General features: G+C 42.6%; 1 protein-coding gene across 2 annotated transcripts in view; it reads right to left on the bottom strand.

Moving 5' to 3' along the window:
- The window catches only part of PIP4K2A (phosphatidylinositol-5-phosphate 4-kinase type 2 alpha), a 148,710-nt gene extending 123,998 nt beyond the window's left edge, over nucleotides 1-24,712 (bottom strand). Inside the window, exon 1 of one of the 2 annotated variants that reach the window (XM_016124673.2) lies at nucleotides 24,337-24,712. In XM_016124673.2, coding sequence (XP_015980159.1) covers nucleotides 24,337-24,480 — 144 coding nt within the window. In that variant the 5' untranslated portion in view covers nucleotides 24,481-24,712. The remainder of the gene's footprint in view (nucleotides 1-24,336) is intronic. The other variant, XM_016124683.2, reaches the window with a different exon arrangement.
- Nucleotides 24,713-25,924: the final 1,212 nt, after the last annotated feature.

Here is a 25,924-nt window from a genome sequence, read left to right as displayed (position 1 = left end):
TTTTATGCTTGTGGAACAGATGCAAAGGGACAAAAAAAAAACAAAAAAAAAAACAAAAAAACAAACTCATTACTGGTGACAATCTTGTCATTTAATACCAACTATGGCAGCCAGGCCATACGCATTGTTTTTCAAGAATTCCAAGGTTTATACTTTCAATAGGATTTTGATTCTTAAAATGGTTCTGCTTTGAGTGTTTAAAATTCTGGAATGGAAATTAAAATTACATGGCATAAGAGATTATATGCATATAATTTTTAAGAGGAGTTTATTAACAAAGTACCTGTGCACAGTCTTCAACTGATTTACTTTTTTTACTCAATGTTTTTCGTATTTTTACACGAGGTCAAACACTGCTAAATCGGCAGAATGGGTAAGGGCATAAGAATCAAAGTCTCTACTTTTCCGAACCATAAATTTCAGCCAATAAATTTCAGAAGAAAGATAAACCGTTGAAAAGAAATTTCTCTCTGTAAAATTTTGGTTATGACACAGAATCAAAGTCGCAAGGTTAAGAAAGTTAAAAGCTGCCTAAACTAATCCTATCACCCACTTGGGTGCTGGCACCCCTGGACGATGGAAGGCTTGGGGCCAGAAGCTGTCAACTCCAGTCACACACATAGTAACTGGGCAAGAGGCAGTTATCAACTATGTTCTTGGTCATTTGATACCAGTAATAACTAGGGGTTTTTTTTTCCCTAATAACTTGCTTTTTATATATGAATGTAAGTAGATTCGATGCCTTAGTATTTCTTTCCCTCTTGTTTCGACACTCATCCTTGAGTGAGGGGAAGGGGTGGGCCTGGAGCTGGCGTGTCAGGAATGCTGCACAAACCCAATTCTGCCCATGGGAGTGTGTGCTGCTTGGGAGTGTTTATCCATCTTGTCTACCACTATGGAAAAAACTTTGAGACCTGCTGACCCAGCACATACTTGGATGATTTCAGGAACAGGAAATTCATTATTCCCAAAGGCAGCTAGCCGACTGCATCCTTGGACAACTTGAACTCCTCGATAGTTGTTCTTATCTACTGAAGGAAATCTAATCTCCCAAATGTTGCTACATATTACACTCTAATTAAACTCCACAAATGAGGAAAAGGATTCTGAACCCCTGGGTTCCTTTCAGAGAACTAAAAAGTGGTATTTGTAGGTGTCAAAAAGACTGTTTTTCTCCTGTCCACTTTTCTAGATTGAGAGACAATCAATAATTGAAGAAAGCAAGCTCTTCTTTTTTAGTCAATGAATAAAGAAGAGTATGGTAACTCCTAGGACAGTACTCGGCACTGTTAATTGCTATTTATTATATTGTTGTTATGATTCCTCTGCTACTGTTGATGTAATGCTAATAGGTCAAGATGAATGCAAGTTTAAAGAAACACTTAATTAGAATAAAATAGTTTCTTGTGGTCAGCAATTACAAGACTTTTTTCTCTTTCTGCAGGGCTCAAGTGTTTGAAAAAAGCAATAAGCAAACTCCGGGCTTGTTCAGTGCTATACTTGGAGTGGTCTGACTTTTCTGACATGAAAGCATTGCTACAGAAAGTCTTGAGCAGTCAGGGAAGACACTGCAGGGGGTCACGGCGACGCCGTCACTGGCAGTGGCTCTGCTTGGTTGGTTGCCCTCGCTGGGCTCCACTTTCTCCAAGGCAATACCTTCATGCATTGTCGACACTTCCAAATCGAAGCCACCTGCCTATTCCTTTAGTGTTTGTTCACAGAGAGGCGCGTGTATCCGTTTCCTCTAAGGAATCAGTGGCCCTGCAGACCGGTTTGTTAATATTTTGAAACGTTAGGGCCTTTGTTAACAGAATGCTCAAGAGTTGGCTCGGTGCTAACAAGCCTGAGAACCTCAGCTGCTTGAGTGGAGCAGCCTGGACGGGTGGGGAGGACAGGAAGTTCTGGGAGCTCAAGGGTGCGCCTGGCCCCAGATGCCCCTGAAGGGTTCCAACAAACTGTTTTGTGAAACCTCTTAGAAGAAAGCCCTGCCAAGAAAGAAGAAAAAGATGGTCAGTGTCTTTAAAGTTAAAGACAGATAAATGAATCTTTTTTTTTTTTTAATGTCTGCAGCACCTGGTCTTCCTAGGTGGTCTCCCATCCAAGTACTAACCAGGCTTGACCCTGCTTAGCAGCCAAGATCAGACGGGTTCCGGCATGGTCGGCATGGCATGGCCATAGATGACAAACGAATCTTTAAGGGACTCCTTTCTTAAATTTAATTCTTGGTTCCAATGGAGTATTTTGAGACATGTGATAAATTGAACAAGCCCAGATTTTTTGCTCTTGGTTCCGGATGTGCATAAACGTAAGGAGCATAATGGAAATAGGAATGCCTCAACTTTTATGGGTAAAACCTTTCAAGTTTTTAGAAACTGTAGTTTTCCCACCATTGCCATCTCTACTACTGCAGAAGTATATAAGTAAATTCTATAAGTTAGTTCTTTGTGCTGGGTATCTGAGGCTGTGTACAGGTTTATTAGATATCCTCTTTCATTTTAAGTCTGTATAGAAACCTGTTCTCTACTGATACTGTGTTTTAACTATTTTGGGTTATTTTATCAATTTCAAATTTTTCCACTCATATTGCTTTCTTAATGTATTCAGAAAGTTTTCTTTTTAAAAATTGTTTCAAATTATTTTTTATTTGGGTGGGCCCTTTCCTTGTCTCTGATAAAATATGAACTGTATTCATTTTCGAAGTTAAAATATTGAAATGTTATTAACCAACCTGTTACCATACCTATTGGAGGGGGACACAGCCTAGGGCCTCATATTATCTCCACTGTACAGATGAAGAAATAGAGGCACAGAGAGGTTAACTAACTTTCCCAAGATCACACAGCTAAAATCTGGTGGGGCCAGGATCTGAACCCAGCCGCTGGGTCCAGAGTCTGAACTCTTGGCACTGCGCTGTCTGCCCCTCACTAAGTCTTCAATATGGCATCAGGCCATATTTAAATCATCAGGTTCTCTCTCCTTGGAAATTGTTCAGCTCCACTGGTTTCTTTCATATTATTTACCATCTTAATGAATTGGAAGAGTTCAAATAAAAGTTTGAAAGCTTTTCACTTCTCCCCTATGGAGGAATGATATAAAACGAAAGTATCTCCTCTTTCAAGAGATTTTTTTTCTTTAAAGAGCATAAATATGAAGAAGGCAAAAAACTAACATTTATTTAGTACACTACAGCTATTAACACTGCCAGATTCTTTTCTATTCCTTATCTCATTTGTCTTCATTAACAGTAATGACAATAAATATCCGCCCCATTTTACAGATAAGAAAAACCGAGATTCAAAGGATTAGCAACTTGTCCAAGGCAAATGAAAAGGTTAGAATTTCTGTCTGGCTCCAATGCAATCCTTTTTTTCCCCTTCTCTTATCCAGTGCTGCCTTGATTGTAAAAACAACAACAACAACAACAACAACAACAACAACAACAAACCATATGTGTGTGTGTATATTTCCTTTGAACAAGAGAAATTTAACAAAGAGATTTAATGGAAACAGAAGAGCAGTGGGGTATATATTGGCTGTGGGGCTCTTGTGTCCAGACCCCGCACCCACATTCTCCTGGCACTTGCTCCAGGCACAGACATCCGGACCCTCAAGCACAAATCACCTTATTGGTCCCCACGTAACACCCCGAGGGAGGCGGGAGAGGCGGTGGTATCCCCATTCTTAACAAATAAGAAACCTGAATAGTTTCGCTAAAGCCCGAAGAATGCCGGAGGCTCAAACGACACTGCGGCATCTGCGCCAGGTGCGGCGACTGCACGCGGTGCCCACGGCGCTTACGCCAGTGGTACCCAGGATGGCGGCTGTGATTCGGCTGAGCCCGGAACTCTTCACCCCGCCAACTTTCCCTCCGTCTCGCTTCGTCAGGCTTTGTCCTTGTCATCTTACCTCCTGAGGACCTGCACTGCCTCCTAGGACTTAATAAGTAAAAAAGCCCAGAGTGCTTTTCTAGTATCACCGCTTTTTTCTTCACATCTTTCCATGACGATGCTCCAGATGTGTTCTTATCCTCCCGTTCCTTCGCCTCCTCTCGGGATTATGTATTTCCATCCCAGCATGTTTCTTTGTATATGTATTGTTATACAAGAACAGAGTGCTGGGCTTTTTTTTTCCCTGGAGAAGTACTTATAAAACTTTGTGGTTACTGAGTTTTAAAATTTTTACTCCTTTTTATCACACAACATAAATCCTTACACCATCATTTGTGTAAAACAAAAATACTTTAACACTTAAAATCGTTCAAGATGCCTGACCTGACTGAATAGGATGGGGCGGCTCGTCCATTCCTGCTGCATTCACATATCATTGCCCGTTTTCAGTTGCAAGCCCCCGAGAGAAAGAGGAAACCTGCTCCCAGCAAATGCGTGAGCCACATGGCTTAGGTAAGTGCTTTCAAGAACTCACTTCAAAGCATCTCGATGCTGACTTCTCAAATATGAGCTTAATAACACATCTAATCATTACTAAATAGAGCTGCCGAAAGCAACTCAGAACTAGAGTCAAGACTCTAAATTCCTTGTCACTGTCCAACTGGACCACGTACTGGACACCTGTCTGTGTCCCAGACAACAGAAGGTAGTCTGAAACCTATACGGATTATTTGAAGAACAATATAAAGTAGAAAATGCTTGTAAATTGTTATAGAAGCTGTATTCAGACTCTTCTATAACAAGGTTAGGTACTTGCTATTCTAATCATTGTCTTCTCTATTAAAAAGCTCGGAATCTAGGGACTTCTAATATGTATTATTGTGGAACACCTCCAGGACATACCCGGGTCCTGCCTGTGACTTCCCCTAGACAGAGATGGCCCTTCCTTATGACGAACTCACAAGTCAAGTTCATGTAACTTATTGAAAATGGTCTTCACTACCTACACATCAAGGTACCTACAGTGTATGTATCTTTTTTCAGTCAGTGATGCAGAAAATATGTCAATAATGACCTCAATAATGACCTCAGTTTTGTACCAAGCTTCATGGGAAAATGGATTCTCGAAGCAATCATTTATTCAAGCTTTATCTCACTATAAAGCCAGGTTAGGAGAAGGCCATACGCTTGGGTTATATCATTCTCAGTCCTCACTCCTCTGTCACATTTTGCCCTTGGCTTCTATAGAATTCAATAATAAATAGTTACGCATATCCAATAATTTCATTTCAATCTTGTTTTAGTCTACTGGGGTCATTCATTGGGTAATTTAATCTCCTTCACAGCAAATTTCTCTCAGAACCAGGGAGTGAAAATGAACTAGCATTTGTTCTCCCGTGAGACACAGATAGTCACATTACAGCTTTGTCACGGGTGCTAAGAAGTTCAGACCTAAGTTTCAAATTCAAATATTATAGCGTCCTTAACTAGGACTGTACAGAATTTTATAGTAAATTTATATATCGCTCTCCTTCTTTACAACTTGATACTTTTACCCTTTTTGCTTTTTGCTTAATTTTACTTTTCGTTGTTAAAAGTCTCCAAGGCTACTGGAAAGAAGACACATTATAAAGATTTCATCTTCATCATTAAAAAGAGTCCAACAGTGATTCTGTACCACATCTTGATTCACTTAGAAGGGTACATCTCAAGAAATGAGACTCTATGAGAATCCTTCACGTTTTAATAACATGTAGAAGCAGCCATGTGTCTATGATGAAAAGGAAAGAAAAAGAAAAAGAAAGATGATTCTTCGAGGGCATATGCTGGGACCAAAAGAACAGAGCAGAGAGATTTGAGAAGGAAACTGGTCTTCGGGAAGTTGGTTATCAACAGATCTGTACCAGTTTGCATCTGGGGAGCTGTTGGTCATCTACACACTGTTCAGAGATGAACTGCACACAGACGAAGAGCCCGGGCTGAGAGGGAGATGGAATTCTGGTCCTGACTCTACCTCTGAGTGTCGTCTTTATTTCTCTGTGCCAGTTTTCTCATCTATAAAATAAAGGGATTATTCGGGGGAAAACCCACAAGTGCCATCTGGTTCTAACATTTTATGATTTTTGAGATGGAATCTAAGAAATGTAAAAGCTATTAAGTCTAGAGTTACTCCTTCATTCACATACTACTTGTGAATCTCCTAGGGGGCATGTTTGGGGGAGGAGGAAGCAAGACAATCTAATCTATAGGAGCAAGAAGAAACTATGAGAACACCATTTATAGGTATTTTTACCTTAAAAGGTAAGAAATGCAGCTTTTATCAACACTAGTATCCTCATCTGGCTCACATGTTAGACGGCCCCTCTGTCATGTGTTCAGTTTATTTATAGTAGAATGTCATCTATGTGGCGTAAAAAAAAATAAAACCTTTAAATAATGAAGTGGGGAGTGACCACAAAAAATATTTTATACCATATAGAGATGTTACAGTTATCTCATGCAAAATACAGAGAAGAACTGTCCGAAGGAAAATTAATGCATTTTTCTTTACATATATACAATTTGTACAAGTGGCTGTCAGTAATGAGAACTTAGAAATACTTTTCTAATCTACTTAAAAACTTTCAATGTGTAAAAAGTTTTTTATTTCAAACTCCCCATCCTTATTAATATCAGGAACAGAAATTATTAATATCAGGAACAGAAACTCCCCATCCTTAATGATATTAGGAACAGGAATTAACCAAATTTTAACCAAAACTTTTGTATAATTGATAGATGTTTTGAAAATAGGAATTGCTAGTTAATAAATTTAGTCAATAATGTACTTTAGCGTTTTGCATCAATATATCTGTGAAATAAAAAAAAATTTTTTAAACTATTTTAAAATTTAAAACCAAATAGAAAAATAAATCTAGTATCAGACTTTCAAATTGATTTATTGCACTGTTCACCAAGACTTTTTTTTAAAGATAACACAAATTCATCCACATAGCCTCATTAAAAGAAAACAAACACAACATATTAATGGTAATTTTTAATGAGAGCAAGTTTTTGGCTGTTAATATAATATTTATTTTATCTCAAATGTATCCTTTAAAAATTTGTGTTTTATCAAATAAAATAATACAGTAGTACACACATGAAACGTATAAATAAAAATTCATGTATTGAAGGCCCACAGTCAATAAAAATTTGAACACCTACAGGTAAATCAGTGGTAATCACATCTTTGTTTTTCCCAAGCTCCCCCAAATTAACAACTTTTAGAATCAATTATTACTTAATCATTGCTCCCAAAACGATCAATGCCTTTTAATGAGGGGATTTCCTGGGATGGGTACTCAAAGAAAAATATCCCTTACATCTAGCAAGTATATCTAGCCCTTAAACAGAAATTTACAAGTTACTTCTGCCTCATCAAATTCAACAAGTAAAAGATTTCTTCCTACCCATGACACCTAAGAACATGTCTTGTTTTCCTAATTATAAAAATATACTGCATGCTCAATATTTTTTAAAAATAAAACTACAAAAAAAAAAGTAGAAATTGAAACATCATCTGAGGAGGGAGAGGGATTAAAAATACACTGGCCATGTCCTCACTCAACATACCAGTCACTTCTCCCCAGTAGTCTACTGATTTCATAAACATGGTTCATGGCTACAAGGTATTTCAATGTACAGATACATCAAATTTTACTCAGACCAAATCTCACACTAAAGGATAAGTATTATTATAAAAGATCTGTGTTTGGGTTTTTGTTTTTTAAGGAAACACAGGATAAAAGAGTCTCTCTCGGTTGGTATATTCCATATTTGTAAGTAAATGTTTATAGCTTAACTCAGTATTTAGGACTATTCCACATGCCATCAGAACAAGTCTTTCCTTCTTATAAATAACTAAACTAAAATGAATTCTCAAATGGTTTCTTGTTTTGGAGATTCAGAAATGGGAATAAATTTGTGCTGAAATAGTATCTGGTCAAATGAAAAACAACTAATTCCATTCAAAATATTACTCTGTTCTAGAGGTTTTTTTTGAACTCTTGCAGAAATTTTTCACATAAAGGAAACATTGTACTTTCTTAAAAAGAGATTTCTATTCAAAATTCTAAAAATTTTGCAATTGATGAAAAAGTTACATATAGTTTATTAATGCTGAAAAGTCACACTGGCTATGTTCTCACTCAACACAGTCCCCCAAGCCCATTCGCAATGATGTGTGACTTATAAAACATGAATTAACAAGATATCATTAACAAGATAATTTTCTGCTTTTTGTGTCAAACACTTAATATTGTAAAATAATAATAGGAAAGGAATAATTCTCTATTAGGTCATCATCCAAGTTAAATATATATTACCATCTTTTACAAAAGGCCCTTAATTTTCTACTTAATTCAAGCTTTAAAAAATAAAAATCAATTAAGGTTCAATTTTAAAAGAAATGTACTATCCACGGACTAATTTCAAAGGCTGCATCCATCTCAAATAGTAATTTAGGCCTCCTGAAAATTGGCAACTGTAGTTACCACTGTCACAATAAAACACATCCACATAAAGTGGAAATAACAGTTTGTCTGGATGGCTTGGGTTTATATGCATGATCTTCCTTTTCTAAGAGAGACCCACCTTTGTTCTTGCAATTTGATTCAATATTCTCAGGAGTTTTTTCTTCAGCAAGAGAAATGTTACTTTTTATGTTATATAAAACAGTTAAATATTAGAGTAGGGAATTTTTTAATATTTAAATATTTCATCCTATCATTAAATATATTATGAAAGTAATATTTTCATTACAGTATGAAAGTAAAAATAACATTGCTTTCTTCTTTCTGAATACCAATTATCCAAATAAAAAAAGAAGGCAGTCACTCACAGTTACCTGGCAAAGCTTTAACCTCCTCTACTACCTGGCCCTACCAGGCTGCAGAACGTTTGTAAAGTCAGCACAGATGACTGACATATTTACATCAGATAATGTGGAGCAGAGTAGACAGCTCATAGAATCAAGCTCCAAGCCAACAACAAGACTACAGAGGGGTGACGACATTCAACCTTTAAAAAGCAAACACACAGACTCTCAACAATGGACTCTGGGGGATGTAACGTTACGTTTTCCGAACAGTTTCGTCGGAGTCATCCATAGGTCAAGTTTACTGCGAAGTGGTAAGACTGGATAACCAACCGTGCATTCCTCACTAGTACATTTCTATTTGAAGAATTCGGCCTGCCAGTAAATGCCACTGGGTCGGGTGTAATCTAAGTTAGGGAATGGCCAGTGGAAGTGAGTCAGCCATAAACGGTGGACACAGAACCGGTTCTGAAGTCCAAATACACTCTCTGCTGACAGACCATCAACTTCTACTGGCCCACACCACCAACGCCCTACTCCATCTCAACCCTGGTTTCCAGACTCTGGACTTGTAGGAAAGCAGATATTTGGTCTCCCTGCTTTTATTTAAAGAAAAAAAAAAGAAAGAAAGAAAAGGAAGAGAGAGAGAGAGAGACAGAGAGAGAGAGAGAGAGAGAGAGAGAGAGGAGAGAGAGAGAAGGACATCAGGAAGGAAGGAACAGAGTAAGAGGAAGGAAGAAAGAAAGGCCCATTCCTTCTGCACACCTTATCCGAATCCTCCATAAAGTCCTCCCTACGCCCTCCATCCAGAAAAAAGAAATAAAGAATAAGTTAGTTACCAAGCGTTATATTTCCGAGAATCTGAGGATTTTGAAGCAGAATGAAACAGACTTTAAATAAGTTTTTTTAAAAGCATACTCTAAAAAATATGTAAAGAAAAGCATGTCTTATTTATTCCGATCTTTGCTGTTCGACTTAGGAATAAATACAAAAGCAGATGTGGAAAAGAACGCTCAGCCACAGGGCTGGAGTTATAACCTGGTGCAGCTCTTTGGGATCAACCTGGCAACACGTGCCAAGAGCCGTAACACATCTGCACCCTCCGATCAAGTACTTCCCCAAAAAGGGAATCTGTTCTAAGGAAATCATCCAAAAGTTTTATACGGGGAAATGTTGATAGAAGCATTATTTACGGTAGCAAATAAACAAATGAAACTAAAACCAATACAGAGACTATTAAAACTTCATTAGACTATCAGGAACTCATTAAAAATTATCATTTTGAAGAACATATAATGATATGAGGAAATATACAGACAGTATAATCTTAAAGAGACTCAAAAGAAGATACTGGAAAGATACACACCGAAACATTAACACTGATCACCCCTGGATAGGATAATTATGGTAATTCTTCACTATATTTGTCAATATTTTTCAAGTTATATATTACACATATATACACACATAATATATATACCATATACATGTCTGTCCTCTGTACTTATTAGAACTTAAATTTCCATTGCAACTATAAATGTTTCCAGTTCAACTACATAAACATAGGAAGTTTCATATTATAGAATAAAAATATTCACTACGGGCTATTTACTGGATCCAACTTTGACTGGCATGTTTTAGATCTGTGAATATCTGATGCCAAAACTGCAAGAGAAAAGTGAGTTAAACAAAGGGATATACCAGCTTCTCCTAACCTACTTTTTTCATTAAAATGTCTCTTAAATTTGCTCCTGTGCTCCTACTTTGGCTCAATGTTCCAAAAATAAAATAATAATAATAATAATAATAATAAATAAACAACCAAGTGCCTTATGGGCTTATCATAACTGTTTCTGAACAGTTCTTTCTATGCCAAAGCAGTTGAACTTTGCATCTGCATGCATGAAGAGTCTGATTTATGAATAGACTGTGTTCCAAACGTTCATTTCTAAGTTGGCCGTTTGGAATATGGGGAGACATATTCCAAGTTGGGTTCTACGATGGAAGAGTCAGCCGTAAAGGAAGTTCCTTCTCAACGTTTCTGGGCACAGGAGAACGCGAGAGCAAATTTTCAAAACGGTAACGCTGATAAGTAGTACAGTGAGACAGGTAATTTGGGGGCATGGGAACTTAGGGAGTCGGGGCAGATTTGTGAAAGATAAATGAACACACTCGATACCTGGGAGGGTGAGCGAGTGGGAGGGCAATGTGGCCAGGCAGAAGGAGGATCGCTCGGGACGTTCATGAGGGCCCATAAAGAAATTAAGTTTCTGCTTGTTTAGATCAGTGTCGTCAAATTTTTTTTCAGACTATAGAAGACTCAGTCAGCAAGGCTTCTATCACATTTATTTATATCTGGTTATCCCTGGAAACAAAATAATGATGACGGTGATAGTGTATTTTGGGGGGAGTAGAAAGATTCCAGCCTGGGCGTACGGTTGTGCAAATAAATTGTAAATACAAATGTTTCTATTTACAAGGCGATGTACGTGTTCCTGAAAAGCTAAGTACTGTATATACACTAAAAATAGATCTTAGGCAGCCCACTCAAAATCGATGGAACCCTCAAAAAATGCTAAAAATACACATAGTTTTCAAAATCATTTAATTCTTAATAAATACAGAATGGACTTTATCTTTAAAACTATAGTTGTGAAGATCGCTCAATGGAAAGACTGTGAGGAAGGACCGAGTTCCCAAGTTATACAGACTAGGACCAAATGCACAAAGATTGGAGAGACCGTAACATTAGTGCTTCCAAGACTGAGTACTTGGCCACCTGAGTGGAGAGAAACAAAAAAGATGCGTGAGCGAGGTGCACAGTCCTGCTGTCCTACGTGATGATCTACTGCCTTCGGCTGTGTTGTGTCTCTGCATCCAGCTGCTGTTACCTGGACGCGGTAGTGACATGTGCAAAGAAAATCCCATCTGGACGGATCTCGGCGTCGTGTGCCATCGTTCCCTATCTAGCTACTCGTGCAAACTAATTTCCGTTACAGAAACACGCAGGCAGCGGAAGAGACCACATCCCTATGCATTTTCTACAGCAGGTCAACATCTGCGAGGAACGTTATAAACCCCACGTTTTCTTTAGTCCAGCCTGAACACCACCCGAAAGCTTCCTCAAAGATACCAACACTTAGGAATGTGACACGAGAAATTCTGGATGCCTGACCCAAGCAAAGGAAAGCGAAGCAGGGCACCTCTGTGCACATCTGAAAATGAGCTTCCTCTGTGCAGGCAAATGACAAAAAGGGCGCCTGCCTCTAGTTAGTGTGGCCCTTGCCATGGCATGCAGGGGGCAATGCTGATTTCGGCCCCCACCCAGGCACCTTTGTTCAGGTTATGCGGTATGCCATGCCACAGGTCATTCTTGGGTTGATTAATATGAAATGCCTTCCTCAAAATCCAGGGGAAACAAACAAAAAGCATGTTTATTACAATTACAGACAACAGTAAGCTCTGAACGTTAGGGTGTCGCAACTTGCGGCTATGATTCTAATCCTAAATAACCAAGCCTGTAGGATAAAATAATTTTGACAGAAAAACATGCAAAAGGGAAATGAAGGAAATCACACAAAAAAATGGAAGATGGGAGCATAATGGTACCTGAACAAAGGTTTGGCAGTTCTCTGAAAAATGTCATGGGCCTTTAATAAGAAGCTGTTTCTCTGCAAGGCTGGGATCCATAAGGATCACACACCTTCAGGGTAAGGGAGAACCAAATATAAACCATTCCACCCCAGGGGAACTGCAGCCCAAATTCATATCACTGGGAGGTCCAAAAAAATTCCAAGCTGTGAGTTTAGTTTAAAATTGGCTTGGTCTGTGGCAGCCCTCGCCACCTGGCGACAACAAACGGTCCTCTCCAGGGGACACGCTCTCACCCTAAGACTCAGAGAATCCTCCCCAAATAATTGCCCAGGGAAATGAGTAGCTCTCAGCCAAAAATAACCAAGTAAGTATGGAAACGAGGCCCCATGAATAAGAACCAGCAGAAATATAACGCAGTAGAAAGAGGTTTCAAAAATTGGGATTAATGCTATTCTTACAACGCTGAAAAAGAGTCTTAAACTTCTGGCACACTTCTGAATACTGGGTTTGGTCGAGGAATAACTGAAGCCACTAACAGATCCAAACTGTGTGGAATAAAAAGGAAATAACACTGCAGTGCACTCTTTCATGCAATAATGTCTCAGATTGTTTAGAAATGCATTCACAGTCTTCTCACGATTCACTTGGTGGCTTCCTATGACAAGCTGTTTCCTTTCTGACCCTTCTCTGCTATGGTCGCAGGCAAAGGTCTGCGCGTTGCTGTAAACACCACTCCTTCTCTGCCTCTGACGTCAGTTAGCTCGTGGCTACCCCACACCTCTTATCGGCAGCTCGCAGCAAGGTTCCCCCCACGCTAATGCACTGCACAGCCTGCTCGGCAAAGTGCTCTTAAACACTCTGCTCGATCTTCGCAGAGGTACACTTTACACGGTGATGAAAGTTTAATGTGAAAGGGCTCAGTCCACCAGTTGAGCACTAATGGTCTACGGTTTACAGAATCCCAGCGCCCCCCATTCATTCAGTGACATGTATTGGGCGCCTACTACATACAAGCACTGTTCTAGCGCAGGGGGTAGGCGGTAAACAAGATACAGTCTCAGCCTCTGTGGAACTCAACGTCCTAGCTGGGGAGGTGAATAATAAACGCGTAAACGACTCAGTTTCCGAGTGTTAAGGGTCACAGAGATACTATAAGCGTAATGGGAGAGTGGAGGGGGCCCCCTTAGATGAGGAGGTAAGAGAGGCTGCAAAAGGAAACCCGTTTATCTGAGAGACTCGAATGACAAGCAGGGGCGAGCCACGCAGAGAGCCGAGGGAAGAACATTCCAGGCCAAGAGGAAAACAGACGCAGAAGCCCCGCAGCTGCTCTGAGCTTGGCCTGTTTGAGGAACAGAAAGAGACCAGTGCGGCTGGAAGAAAGAAGCGACGAAGACGGCGGTGAGCGCCGGGGGCAGAGAGCGAAGCAGCGGCCAGGCCAGTGAGACCTTGCAAGCCACACGCGACAAGCACGGTCTTATCCGCAGGGGAACGGGCGGCCCCTGGAAGCTTGTCGCTGAAGAACTGACACGATACCATTTACGTTTCAGAGAGATGACTCTGTCACCACTGCAGAGGATCTGGACTGAAACAGGGGCGAAGGTGAATACAGGGTGATGGCTACAGTGTTCTAGAGAAAGGGACCTTAAATGGGAGGAGAGAAGTATGAAGATTCGGGACCAAAAAATGAAAAGGGAGGACTCGAGGTTGGTTCCTAGGTTTTTGGCTTGAGCACCTGGGTCAATGCTGATCCATTTACTGAGATGGGAAAAGAGACTGGTTCAGGAATTGACAGGGGTTGGGGTTGGGGTCGGGGGAGGAAATCAAGAGCCCTGTTTGGGACGCACCTGAGAAGCCTATCTGGTATTCAAGGGAAGAGATGCGGTTGAGAAACTGAATACTGAGCCTGGCAGAGAAGTCAGAGCCCCGAAGATAGAAATGTCTCGGTCATCAGCAAGAAATGTTATCAAAAGCCATGAGATTAAATAAGAGCAGGTAGATAAAATACATGTGTTACAGAAGACGCGACCCTAGGCGGCAGAGGCCCAGGGCATTCGACATCTTGAGATCAGATAAAGAGGAGGAACTTGATAAGGCCCCTAAGAGAGGAGTGGCAGAAGGAAAACATTAAAAATAAGAAAAAACAAAAAACAAGGCAACCCCTGGATTGGAAAACAGGAACATCGCTGATGAGCTGACCAGAGCAGGTGGGGATGGAAGCTAGACTGGAGTGAGACGGGGAGTGTGGCCGCGGGAGGGGGGTCGGCAACTAATGGACAGTAAGGGGCGACGGCTTTAGACAAGGCTTCCCAACGTTTGCTACAAAACAGAGTGGACGACAGAGTGGACAGTGAGAGATGTGTCATCAAAGGCGAGTTTTTTTGTTGTTGTCATGGCTGTTTGTTTTGTTTTCGAGATGGGAGGGGCCAGGGCGAGCGCTGTCCAAGAGAAAGTGCTGCGGAGATGGGAGCAGTCTACCCCCAGCGTCTGGTCCAGCGGCCGCGCCCACGCGCCGCTGCCGAGCGCGGGATGCGGGACTCACAGTCCATCCCCAGAGTCTGGTCCAGGGGCCCGCGCCCACACGCCGCTGCCGAGCGTGGGATGCGGGACTCACAGTCCATCCCCAGCGTCTGGTCCAGCGGCCCGCGCCCGCACGCCGCTGCTGAGCGCGGGATGCAGGACCAAATCTTAAGATTTGATTTTAACTAAATGAAACTGAAATAGCCCAAACCACACAGTGCAGCCCTCCAGCCTGTTTGTAGGCTGGCAGAGTCAGCTATCCCAAAGTCAGCAGACGGGGTGATAGGAAGAGTAAAAGCTGAGGGCTTCTGTTTGCTCCCTGTTTTCTAAAGTTCTAAAGATCATTAGCTGGGGGGCGGGGGGGGGGCGGGGGGGGGGGGGCGGGGGAGCGCGAGGCGGTAGGAACAAGCAGCTAGAGGGGAGTTTATGGAGAGGAAAAGGTAAGAAATAGTTTCAGAGAGCAGAGAGCACACTAAAGGGGACAGTAAAATTTCAGGGTTGCGTACCACTTGAGAGTTACGGCACATTTTGAAGTGGCCCTTGTCGGAACTGTTAAGGTTTTCTCTGGCAAACATCAGCTTCTTGGCTCTTTCGAGCCTGGTCTCAAACTAACATTCCCGCCATTTACCTCTGTGGTTTTCAATTTTTTCGGCTGCAGAAGCTTTTTGTCCCTGTAAACATCTCCCCCTGAATACATGCAGTATGTAGGGGCTCGGTTCCCCCACCAGCTCCGCCTCTCCTCCCCACCCCCAGCCTCTGAGGCATCTCCAAGGAACCCCAGGGTTTGAAACCAGTGCTAATGAAACTGGCACGTGCTTACGAATCACCTGTCTTGATAAAGTGAACATTCTGTGGAGAAGATGTGCGGAGGGGCCCCTAATTCTGCAGTTCTGACAGGCTCGTGGGTGACAGCTGGAGCCACTGTTCCGTGGGTTGCACTTCGAGTGAGCGGCCATACCAGACCACTCCCCAGTCTCTCTGTTCAGTCTGCTTACCCCTGCCAGTGTGGTCCCCTTGGCCACTGGGAGATTCTACTCTGTCTTTAAGGCCCTGTCAACGTCAGCTCCTCCTGAACCCTTCCCCAGGAGTCCTGGCAGAAGTTATCGTGGTCCAGTCCCAACCTGCTCTCCCATCACTCTGCCCCTTTCTCGTTCTGCTCCAGCCACACAGGCTTCCTTGCAGCTTCCCTAACATATGAAGCCAGCCCCGGCCTCAGGGCCTTTGCACCAGCCATTCCTGCTGCCTCAAACGTGCTTCCCCCCAGACATCCTCACGTACAACCCGTTCATTCCATTATCTCCTTACTCCAATGTCTTCTTCATGAGGTTTATACTCTGACCACCCTATTTAATACTCCCATCATTTCCGATACTCTGTGTGTGTGTGTGTGTATACATACATACATACATACATACATACATATATATCTGTTTCCCCTGCATTTACAAGCAATATGAGGGCTGGGTCCACAATATAGTCATTTTGCATCCCAAACATCTTGCAGAAGGTCTCTTACATTAGGGAAAAAATAAAATAAAATAACAAATCAATAGCTGACATAACTTGCAACTAAGAAATATGAATTAAATTTTTGACACCTCAACCCAAACACTAGTGGAGCATTAAAGGTACGAGAAAAACATTTTAACAAAACAGATGCAGATCAGTTTGGCTCAAATAAACTTTTATGAAAGTTCTCTAAAAAAAAAAGAAGAAGAAGAACATGGTTCCATAGCACAGCGGTTAGCACGTCTGCTTTACACGCAGAAGGTCCTGGGTACGTGCCCCAGTGGTCTATGGTCTACAGCCATGCCACCCTTAACAAGCCTGATGTCTGATCTCAGAAGCAAAGCAAGCCCGGGCCTGGTTAGAACTTGGATGGGAGACCACCTAGGAAGACCAGGTGCTGTAGGCACAAAGAATAATAAAATAAAATAAGAATAAAAGATAAACCATGCAAAATTCAAGCAAGGGCACAAATAATTCTAAAATGATTAATTTAGCACTCAAAGATGCACAAGAATGCCAAGTGTGATGGTGACTTTATATCTATGAACCAGGATAATGTAACAATTGATTTAACACGTTTTATCATTTAAAATGTTTTTTTAAAAAAATGATAGCAGCTAAAGTTTACTAACAACATGTGTGAGCAACTCTTTAGGTAGGTACCTTAGAAGTACCAACTTATGTAATCCACATATCAAACCTCCAATATAGGTACTATTATCATCTCCTGTTATAAAAGAGGAACTGAGAAAGAGACGCTAAATGATTTGCCCAAAGCCACACACCAACCAGTGTGGCATCAGAGAATGAGCTCTGAACCACTGCAGGCAGCTGAGAAAACATAAAGACTTACTCTGAATGTAAAGGCTTCTCACGAGGTAGGCTACTGTTCTAAAACCCTCTACAACACTTTTCATGAATAAATTTTACACACATGCGCGCGCGCACACTTTCTTCCTACATGCTTTGAATATAAGCACTGGTTTTCTTTCTGTAAAGGAAAAACTGTGTTTTCAAACAGTGTTCTTCCACATTAACAGCTAATACAGTAGTCACCCCTTATCCACGGTTTTCTTTTCCATGGTATCAGTACCCGCAGTCAACAGAGGTCCAAAAATATAAAATGGAAGATCCCAGAAATAAAGAATTTGTAAATTCTAAAGTGCATTGTTCCGAGTAATGTGATGCAATCACTCACCTTCCCGCTCCATCCCGCCCAGGACGTGAATCATCCCTTTGACTAGCATATCCACTACCTGCCAGTTAATCATTTAGTAGCCATCTCAGTTATCAGATGGTTGAGGGGGAAAAAAAGGGAGGGAGAGAAGAACACCATGGTCACATAACTTTTATTACAGTGTACTGCCATAACTGTTCTATTTCATTATTAGTTACTGTTGTTAATCTCTTACTGTGACTAATTCATACATTTAATAGTAAACAGAGGGCTCTGTACTATCTACAGTTTCAGGCGCCCACTGGATATATGTGTAAATAATGCCGGAATCTTGGAACATAACCCTCATGGATGAGGGGGGACCACTGTACTCAAGTCTGTCAAAGCTTTTAAGACTAAAGAAAGAAAAGATCAGATTTCAATGAAATTAATAACTCCTGGGCCTGCCCAGGCAGCACGGCTTGATGGTTAAGGGTATGGGTTTGAAGCGCACGTCATTAATTCAACCTATGCAGCATTCCTACTACGTAGTGTTCTTCCTGGCTACTGTGTGCTCCGGTGTTTACCACCCCACCTTATTCCTGCACAGGTTCCTAACTGGGTTCCATAAACCCTCAAGTGACCCATAGATAGAGATCAGGGAATCAGTGAGCTTGGCAGTATGTATCGTATGTATTTTTGTTTATTTGTTCAAAATTATTATTCTAAGAAGGGGTCCAAAGCCTTCACCAGACTGTAATAGGGGTCTATGACAAAAACAGAAACATGGATAGATCTAGAAACAGGGAAATAAGTAGGAGGTGTTTACAACAAACACAAAGAGGGAAATAAATCTGGTTAGGGTTGGTAGAGAAGAAAATGGAAAGAAAGAGATGGAATGAGGGAAAATAAATAGGTATTCCTAAAAATAGCATCTTTTGCCTTCCTTCTACTTCTAACCTTCTAAAAAGAGAAGCTGTCTCTACTTCCAACTCATTCGTTTCTTAGATTTTTAAGCTTCTATGCATGCTTAAAACACACACGCGCACACACACACACGCACACACACTCCATAAACCACTATCTCAAAGAGTACACCAATGAACGTTGTGCTCTCTAGAGCATCCAATTATGCTTCTCATTGAGTTTTCTCTTGCTTCCTGTTTCTTCTTCACTCCTTCCCTCAACACAAGTGTATCCAGCATTCCAGCTTCTCCCTCAGAGATCTGACTCACCCTCACGGTTTACCAATCCTGCATGGACCATTCTCAGTTCTCCATCCCTGCCCTAACCCTGCCCCCGAGTTCTCATCCCACCTGCTCACACTCTACAGGTGGGCACTATCGTTACAATATCCACTCACCATCACCTGTAAGTCAACACTTCCTAAATCAAAAAGGTTTATATCTTTTTCCAACACATGATTCCTTCTCCTGACTTTTCTAAATCTCTCATGTGGTCATCTTTCCTCCAAGAATTCATCACATACAGTCAGGGGACAAATCCTAAATATTTCTCCTTATTTTTAACATTATTCTTTCTACTATCTTGCTACTCAAAGCATGACTTAGGGACAAGCAGTATCAACATCACCTGGGAGTCTGATAAATGCAGAATCTCAGGACTCATCCCAGACCTGAGTCAGAATTTAAATTTTTTAAATGTCCCCAATTGATTCATACACACATTAAATTTTGAGAAGCACTTGTCTAGTGTTTATGAATTTGCTACCAGCCTAACTGCATCTGAATTTGATCATTTATAGGTATTAATTACTGAATCTTTATTATGTGCTGGTTACAGTGCTAGACTTTAAATGCATGAGCTTATTTAACCCTCAAAATAACCTTGTGAGGTAGGCATCATCAACTCTACTTTGAAAATGAGTACATTGGCGCGCAAGTGCCTAGATCATCTATCTGCTCAAAAAGCCCATAAATAAAGGAGGCAAGATTTGAACCTAATCCATCTCATCACAAACCATTTAGCCAAATTCCACCAATTCTCTTCAATTCCAAAATTTAGATTTCAAAGGGTATGTTGGTAGAATTAATTATTCTGGTTGACTGCATTTTATAATCAACTTAAGGTAGATTTTGTTTGTTTATTACAATTCGTATTAAAAATCTTTCTAAAGGCATAGCAAGACAACCTTGCTGTAGAAAGAGAAATCATAGTGATTGCTTGATAGTACGTAGCCTATGTATTTTTGTTTATTTGTTCAATATCATCATTCTAAGAAGGAGTCCAGTTTCATTCTAAATACTCAAGTTCACTCTAAGGTATCTGAGAAGAAATGGAGAAGAAAATGTATTCTGTTCTCAGGACATAACCCCAAATTTTAGAGGTGATGAAACTATTTTCCTGATAATACACTTCGAACATGTCTGCTTGGTATTTTCCGTCCTCTAAAGAAGAGAAGAAAAAATAGTACGAGATTAGTTCATAAATGAACAATTAGTTGGGTTCCATTCAATGAATTTCATCTACTGTCTAGCTAATTATTGTTTTAATTGCCTTATTGTATTCTATTCAGTTAATTTTTCATAGTCATATATTTCATTTTTAAACCTGGTTCTTTTATCTTTTCCAGTGCTGAAATACAAACCCACAAACAGAAAAGACATCACTATTCCTCCATTATAGTATTTACCCATTTCAAGTCCTGGACTTTGTCAAGAATATAACAAAAGCTATGAATACTCTACCTAGAAAACCACATATTCATCAAAACATGAAATGCACTACACGACATTAATATAAACACTCCAGCTCTTCTAGGACTGACACCTGCCTGATCCTGCCTGTCCAGACCCTCTCCTTTCTTTTGGGAACTGCTTTTCCCCAACTCCAATGGGCGGGAGCTGCCACCTTTTTACAAGTGCTCCATCCAAGGAGAGGCCACGAGTGACCGCAGTCAATCCAGCTGGAATCCTTCCATGGGATTTTCACAACTGAATCAGAGACAAGAAAGTCCCTTTTCAGGGGCAGAAAGCACAAAATGTCAAATTCGGGAACCATGAGTTCGCTGCCCTGGGCAGGAAACCTGTAAGCTAAGAGTAAGAAGAAAGCCATAAAAGACAGAAAAGTCCCGACAGTACCCACGCACCTGGTTCCAATGGTTCTGGAAGCCCAGCCCTTTTCCTGTTCTCTTGGTTTGGTTACCAATCCCAGCTTCTTCAGTGATGGACCTCCAATACTCACTCCCCGCCCCACGCCCCCGCCCCAAATATTTGAAATGTCTGCCTAAACTCATTTGTGTTTCTATCCTTGTAACCAAAAAATTTTAATATTAATAATGGCTATTTCTAAATACTTTATTTGTTTTAAACAAGTTTTATGTCCTTCATTTTTTTTTCTATACAGAAAATATCTTCCTCTGGATAAATAGGTTTTTAAATATACTTTCTAAAAGGCTCACATTTCACTCTGCATAAAATTATTTTAGAATATGCTTAAAACAAGTCTTGGCTCAGATCACTCTACACGCTCCTCACACTATTAAAATATAATTTTAAGAAGCTAACTGCCTGATTATTTTTAGTTTAATTCCAAATGTAACAAGACAAAATTGCCGTCTTAAATCATCTTTTCTTTTATGTATTCAATTGTTTTCTGCTTAAAATACTTAAAATTGGCAGCGATCCATTCATTGATGGGTATTTTAAGTTAGAAAGCAGTAGCATATCAAATTAACCACACAAAGTCAGGATTATTCTTATTGAGAATTACCACCACAATGGACTTGAATATTCCTACCTTAACTGCAAATTTTTACATTTAAATCAAATAGACTTTGACTTAATAGGCTGCAATGGCGATCAAGCCAACAAACTCTTAGTTCACACATTTCTCCAGTCGCCACCAACTTCCTTCCCTCTAGTCATAGCCTTGAAAAGTCCCTGGATGCTGCTGCACTGGCCAGGTTATAAGGAAAACGCAATTTGTGTTATATAGTTTTACTACTCCTGGTCTGTGCAACTGAGTAGAAAGCTATGAATCTAGTGGACTCTAAAAACTGTCAAATCTTGAAGTTAGAAAACACTTGGAAATTATCCAGATGCAAACATTAATGTAAAACTAGTCAACACACCCAAGGTCAACAGAATTAGAGAAAGAATTAGTACACTGGTCCAAAGAGAATTTTACCATTGTATGCAGAAGGTTCCCAACCCCCGTAGAAGATGTCTACATAATAAAATAAATATGCAGTTCTCCTTCGGTACTCTAAAGTCTGGTTATCTCTAAATGATCTTAAGAAATGAATTTTAGAAGCATGAAATGGCTATATTTGTGACAAATTCCCCCCCCCCCATTTATTCTGATCACATTAGAAATGTAGGAAAAGACTATGTGAACTATCTATTCCTTCTCCACTATGCTTTCTCAAATGTTTCCATTCATATACAACACTATGCTTGCTCCTTCTTAATGCTGAATATTTATTCTCATATTATACTATATGGACTCTGGTGTGCACAGGGCATATAAAAACATTTATCTAATGTTAGATTTTGTTGGCTAAACTGAAATCAACCAGAAACACATGGCATCTAAGTGCTTAGATTCCATCTTTATATACATTTCCTTTCTTTTCTTTCAAAAATAATAAAGAAAATAGACTTTTTAAAAAAGAAGCCTGTGAAACAGACTTTTCTTATGTCAACTCAGAGCCCTCAAAGATACCTGGACTAAAATATGATGGGAGTTTTCAGTAATCTTTGTACAGTAGCTGGCACTTTTTTGTGAATGAATAACATGGTTACATTACATACAATGGAAACTTCACTTCTCTGGATGACTATACTTAGAATTGCTAACTTTTCTTGAAAGCAAAAGAAAATAACACAAAATGCACTACCTGCAAATCATATATTACTCATATAAGCCGTAAGTAGCTTCAAAGTATTTCCAATTAGCAAAAAGCTCTAAAACAAATGTAGTAATTCACAAATACAAAGTAGCAACAAAGTGGTTACAGTAAAACATGCACCATTTCACGATTTCCTAAAGTAAACTGGAGTTCAGCAATATACTGTTGACACTACTTTGCTAGATTAAACCCTCAGATATAAACACTCTCCTGACCAAAACACCGGAACTCCAAAGCAGATAAAAGCACCCCAAAATACAGAACTGACACTAATTTTTTTAAAGTAACGAACAACATAAATTAAAAAAGCTTAACAGAATTAGACATAACTCTAAATTGTAGACTTAGTACATGGAAAAAAATTCATTTTACATACTGTAATAAAACTTAGGAGAGTTTTGGTACAGTAATGTATGCTGTTGTGAAAGCTGACATTCCTAATTCCTAAATTAGGATTGTTAGAAAGTTAGAATGCACCACAATGGATCAGGCATCAGGCTGACAGAAATGATCACTTCTAAACCTTAAAAATGGTCACTCCATGCAAACACAGTCAATCCTGATACTGTTTCACCTTTTCCCCAGCTCAGCTTGGGAGAAAAATACAACCACGATGCTTTTGAATCATTTAAAACAACTTCATTAAATTCAGAATGTTCTTTTAAAAACCAGCATGGTTTTCTGTCATTTGCATTATGATGAAAAGGGCACACAGGCATCCATAGAAATCAAAAGTATGGAAAGCAAGCTGACACTTTCTCCCCACATGCTAACTGACTGCAGTGGGTAAGGTCATGGTCAAAATTCACAAGCTCACTTAAACTTTCATGGCTCGGCCAACAGTGCCTATCATGTTTCCACATTCTAGGAAGATTAAAAATGCGGGGGTTTCCCGCTGTCAGATCAGCTGGAGGCTATTTCAGACCCTCAGACCGCAGTCCGCAGAGCCCGCGGCGGCGCATCGTCCACTACCGCTGGGCTGTGCGTTAAGCTAACCCTTCCAAGCGTTCTCCTCCAGCCTTTTAAAGAAAACCCCGGAACGGGTGCAGTCGACTCAAGACCGCCTTCCTGCGCGCCCGCCGAGACCCCCTCCTGCGGTCCTCCCCAAGGCGCCCTTCCGCAGTCGGTGACTTCGGCCTGGCCCCCAAGGTGGGGGAGGAGGTGTGGGGAGGAAGCCTCCCCGCCGAGCCGCTCTCCAGCCAGCACAGCAGCAGAGCGATGCGGAAGAGGAGCAGAGGAAGATGCTAAACCCCGGTGCCGTATTTACACCGGCTATTTCTTTGTCAAAAACATTCCTTGTGTCCAACAATATCTCCTTTAAAGGAAAAAGGGACCTAAGCACTAACGCCTCTGTCCAGGTCTCCCCGATCTCCAATATCCTCACCCCTATTCCCCCGCGGGGAGGCTCGGGACGCTCCCAGCCTCGGACAGGTACACCTGCCGGCCGGCGAAGGACCGAGCCGCCCCCGCAGCGCCCAGCAGAAGGGAGCGATCGCCGGGACTCTGATCGCAGCCGCCCCCGCCGAGGCTCACAGCCCCGGCGCGCCGTGCCCGCAAAAACTTCCCAGTTCCCAGGCTGCGGACACAGATCGACCGGCGGACGGACGGACGGACGGACGGACGGGGGGCGACACTGGTACCGGCTGCAGGGCGCACATGCAGATGGGACCCGTCGTCCTGATTCCGGACCTAGGTCCAAAGGGGGTCCAAGTGGCCCGGAGGGGCAGGCGTGCGCCAGGGACGGGGGACACAGGCGCCGTGGCGGGCGGGCAGCCCCGGAGGGCGAGCAGCCGGAGGGCCGGGGCCCCGGCTCGGGCTCCCCGCCCCGCAGCAGCTGCAGCAGCAGCAGGAGGAGGAGGAGGAGGAGGAGGAGGAGGAGGAGGAGGAGAGCGAGGAGGAAGAAGAGGAGGAAAGGACCGCGCGCCGCAGCCCGAGCCCTTACCGAGTGGTTTACCCCCCACATCAGGACGCTGAGCAGCGGATCGCTGGCCCGAAAGAGCTTCACTTTCTGCGCTACGAAGTGCTTCTTCTTGGTCTTGGTCTTGCTCGCCAGCACGGAGGACCCCAGGTTGCCGGGGGTCGCCATGGCCGCCGCCTCCGTCCCCTCCACCGCCGCGCTCCCGAGGCCGGGGACCCGCCCTCTCTACTCGCCCGCCCGGGGAGGCAGCCGCATCCCCCCGGCGGCGGCCCCGGCGCGCCGTGCCCCGCTCCGCCCGCCGGCGCGCTCGGCCCCGCTGCGCTCGCTCTGCCGGCTCCGCCGCGCTGGGGCCGGAGGCTGCGATCGGCGCGCGCCGCGCCCCGGATCCTGCGCCCGCCGCGGCTCCGCGCTCAGCCCGCGGCTGGACCCGGCGCGCCGCGAGCGGCTTCCGCGTTGGGCGCCGGCGTCATCACGCAGGGGGCGGGCGGGCAGCACCGCGGCGCCGCCAGGCGGGGCGCGGCCGCGGGACCGTTAAGCTGCGCCCGCGCGCTGGGGCTCGGGCTCCGGCTCCGCTCGCGCCGGCCAGTGCCCTGGTGCGCACCGGAGCTCGGGTGGCTGCTCGCGGCCCGCTGAGGAGGCCGCGGGGTGGGCGCGCGGTGCGGGGAGCGTGAGGACTCCCGCAAGGCACCCTGCTTTATTCCCCAGGGAGAAAACAGGGAAGGATGCGGAGAGATGGGGCGTGGGAAGAGAGGAGCATCCAGAGACGGAGACAGGCTAAGTAAGGAGCCTCAGGGACCCGCTGCTTACCGGTGCCAGGAGTCAGAGCCAGGGAGACGCGAAGAGCTGCCTGCAGACCAGGGCTTCCCTAGCACCGAAGAAGGGACCCGGGCTCCTCGGTGGCCACCTCCCAAAGCGGCCCAGAAACGAACTTAACTCATCGTGCCTTTCACCATCGGGCCTTTCGGACCCTGGACTTGGGCGTTCCAACAATCTCCAAGTCATGCAGAAGGGAGACGCTCCACCTAACACTCAGGTGCCATCCCCACCGCCAGCCCCTGCCTAGGCAGGACCCTGGATTTCTTGGTTTGGCCGGGAAAATCATGCCCTAAACTGCACCTTCTACTTCAAATTTGGCACAGCGTTCCTTACATCACTTCCCCTCCCCCCCATTACACCCACCTTCTTCCACGAAATCTGTTCATCGTCTTCATCTATGTACACCTAAATGTAGCCCTTCTTAATGCTGGCAGTACCTGGCCCACCTCAGGAAGCTGCCATTCAAAGTATGCCGTCCCGTCTGTTCTTTGTGCTTACCTTGACTCAGCCCGCTGGGCAAACATGTGGTCTATTATTATTACTCCACGTAAATATAGTGGAGACCTACTGTGTGCTCAGTAGTCTGCTTAGTTTCGTCAGGGGGACAAGGGATAACAGACCTTTCTCCCTTTAGGACCTTAGTCTTATGGGAGTGGGGAGTGACAGGTCATGTAGTCACCTTCATTTGCTCCTCTTTTTTTCCCTAAAACATAAGGGTTGCCCCAAAGTCCTTGTTCTCTACTCTTCATATTCTTGTCCAAAATGATATCTGCTCCCCCAGCATTAAACATCACCA

The sequence above is a fragment of the Rousettus aegyptiacus genome, unplaced genomic scaffold (genome assembly GCF_014176215.1).
Source record: "Rousettus aegyptiacus isolate mRouAeg1 unplaced genomic scaffold, mRouAeg1.p scaffold_m13_p_10, whole genome shotgun sequence".
In the NCBI taxonomy this organism is placed as follows: Eukaryota; Metazoa; Chordata; class Mammalia; order Chiroptera; family Pteropodidae; genus Rousettus; species Rousettus aegyptiacus.
The sequence above is the reverse complement of the archived record's forward strand: the minus strand, read 5'-3'. Positions and strand labels throughout refer to the sequence as shown.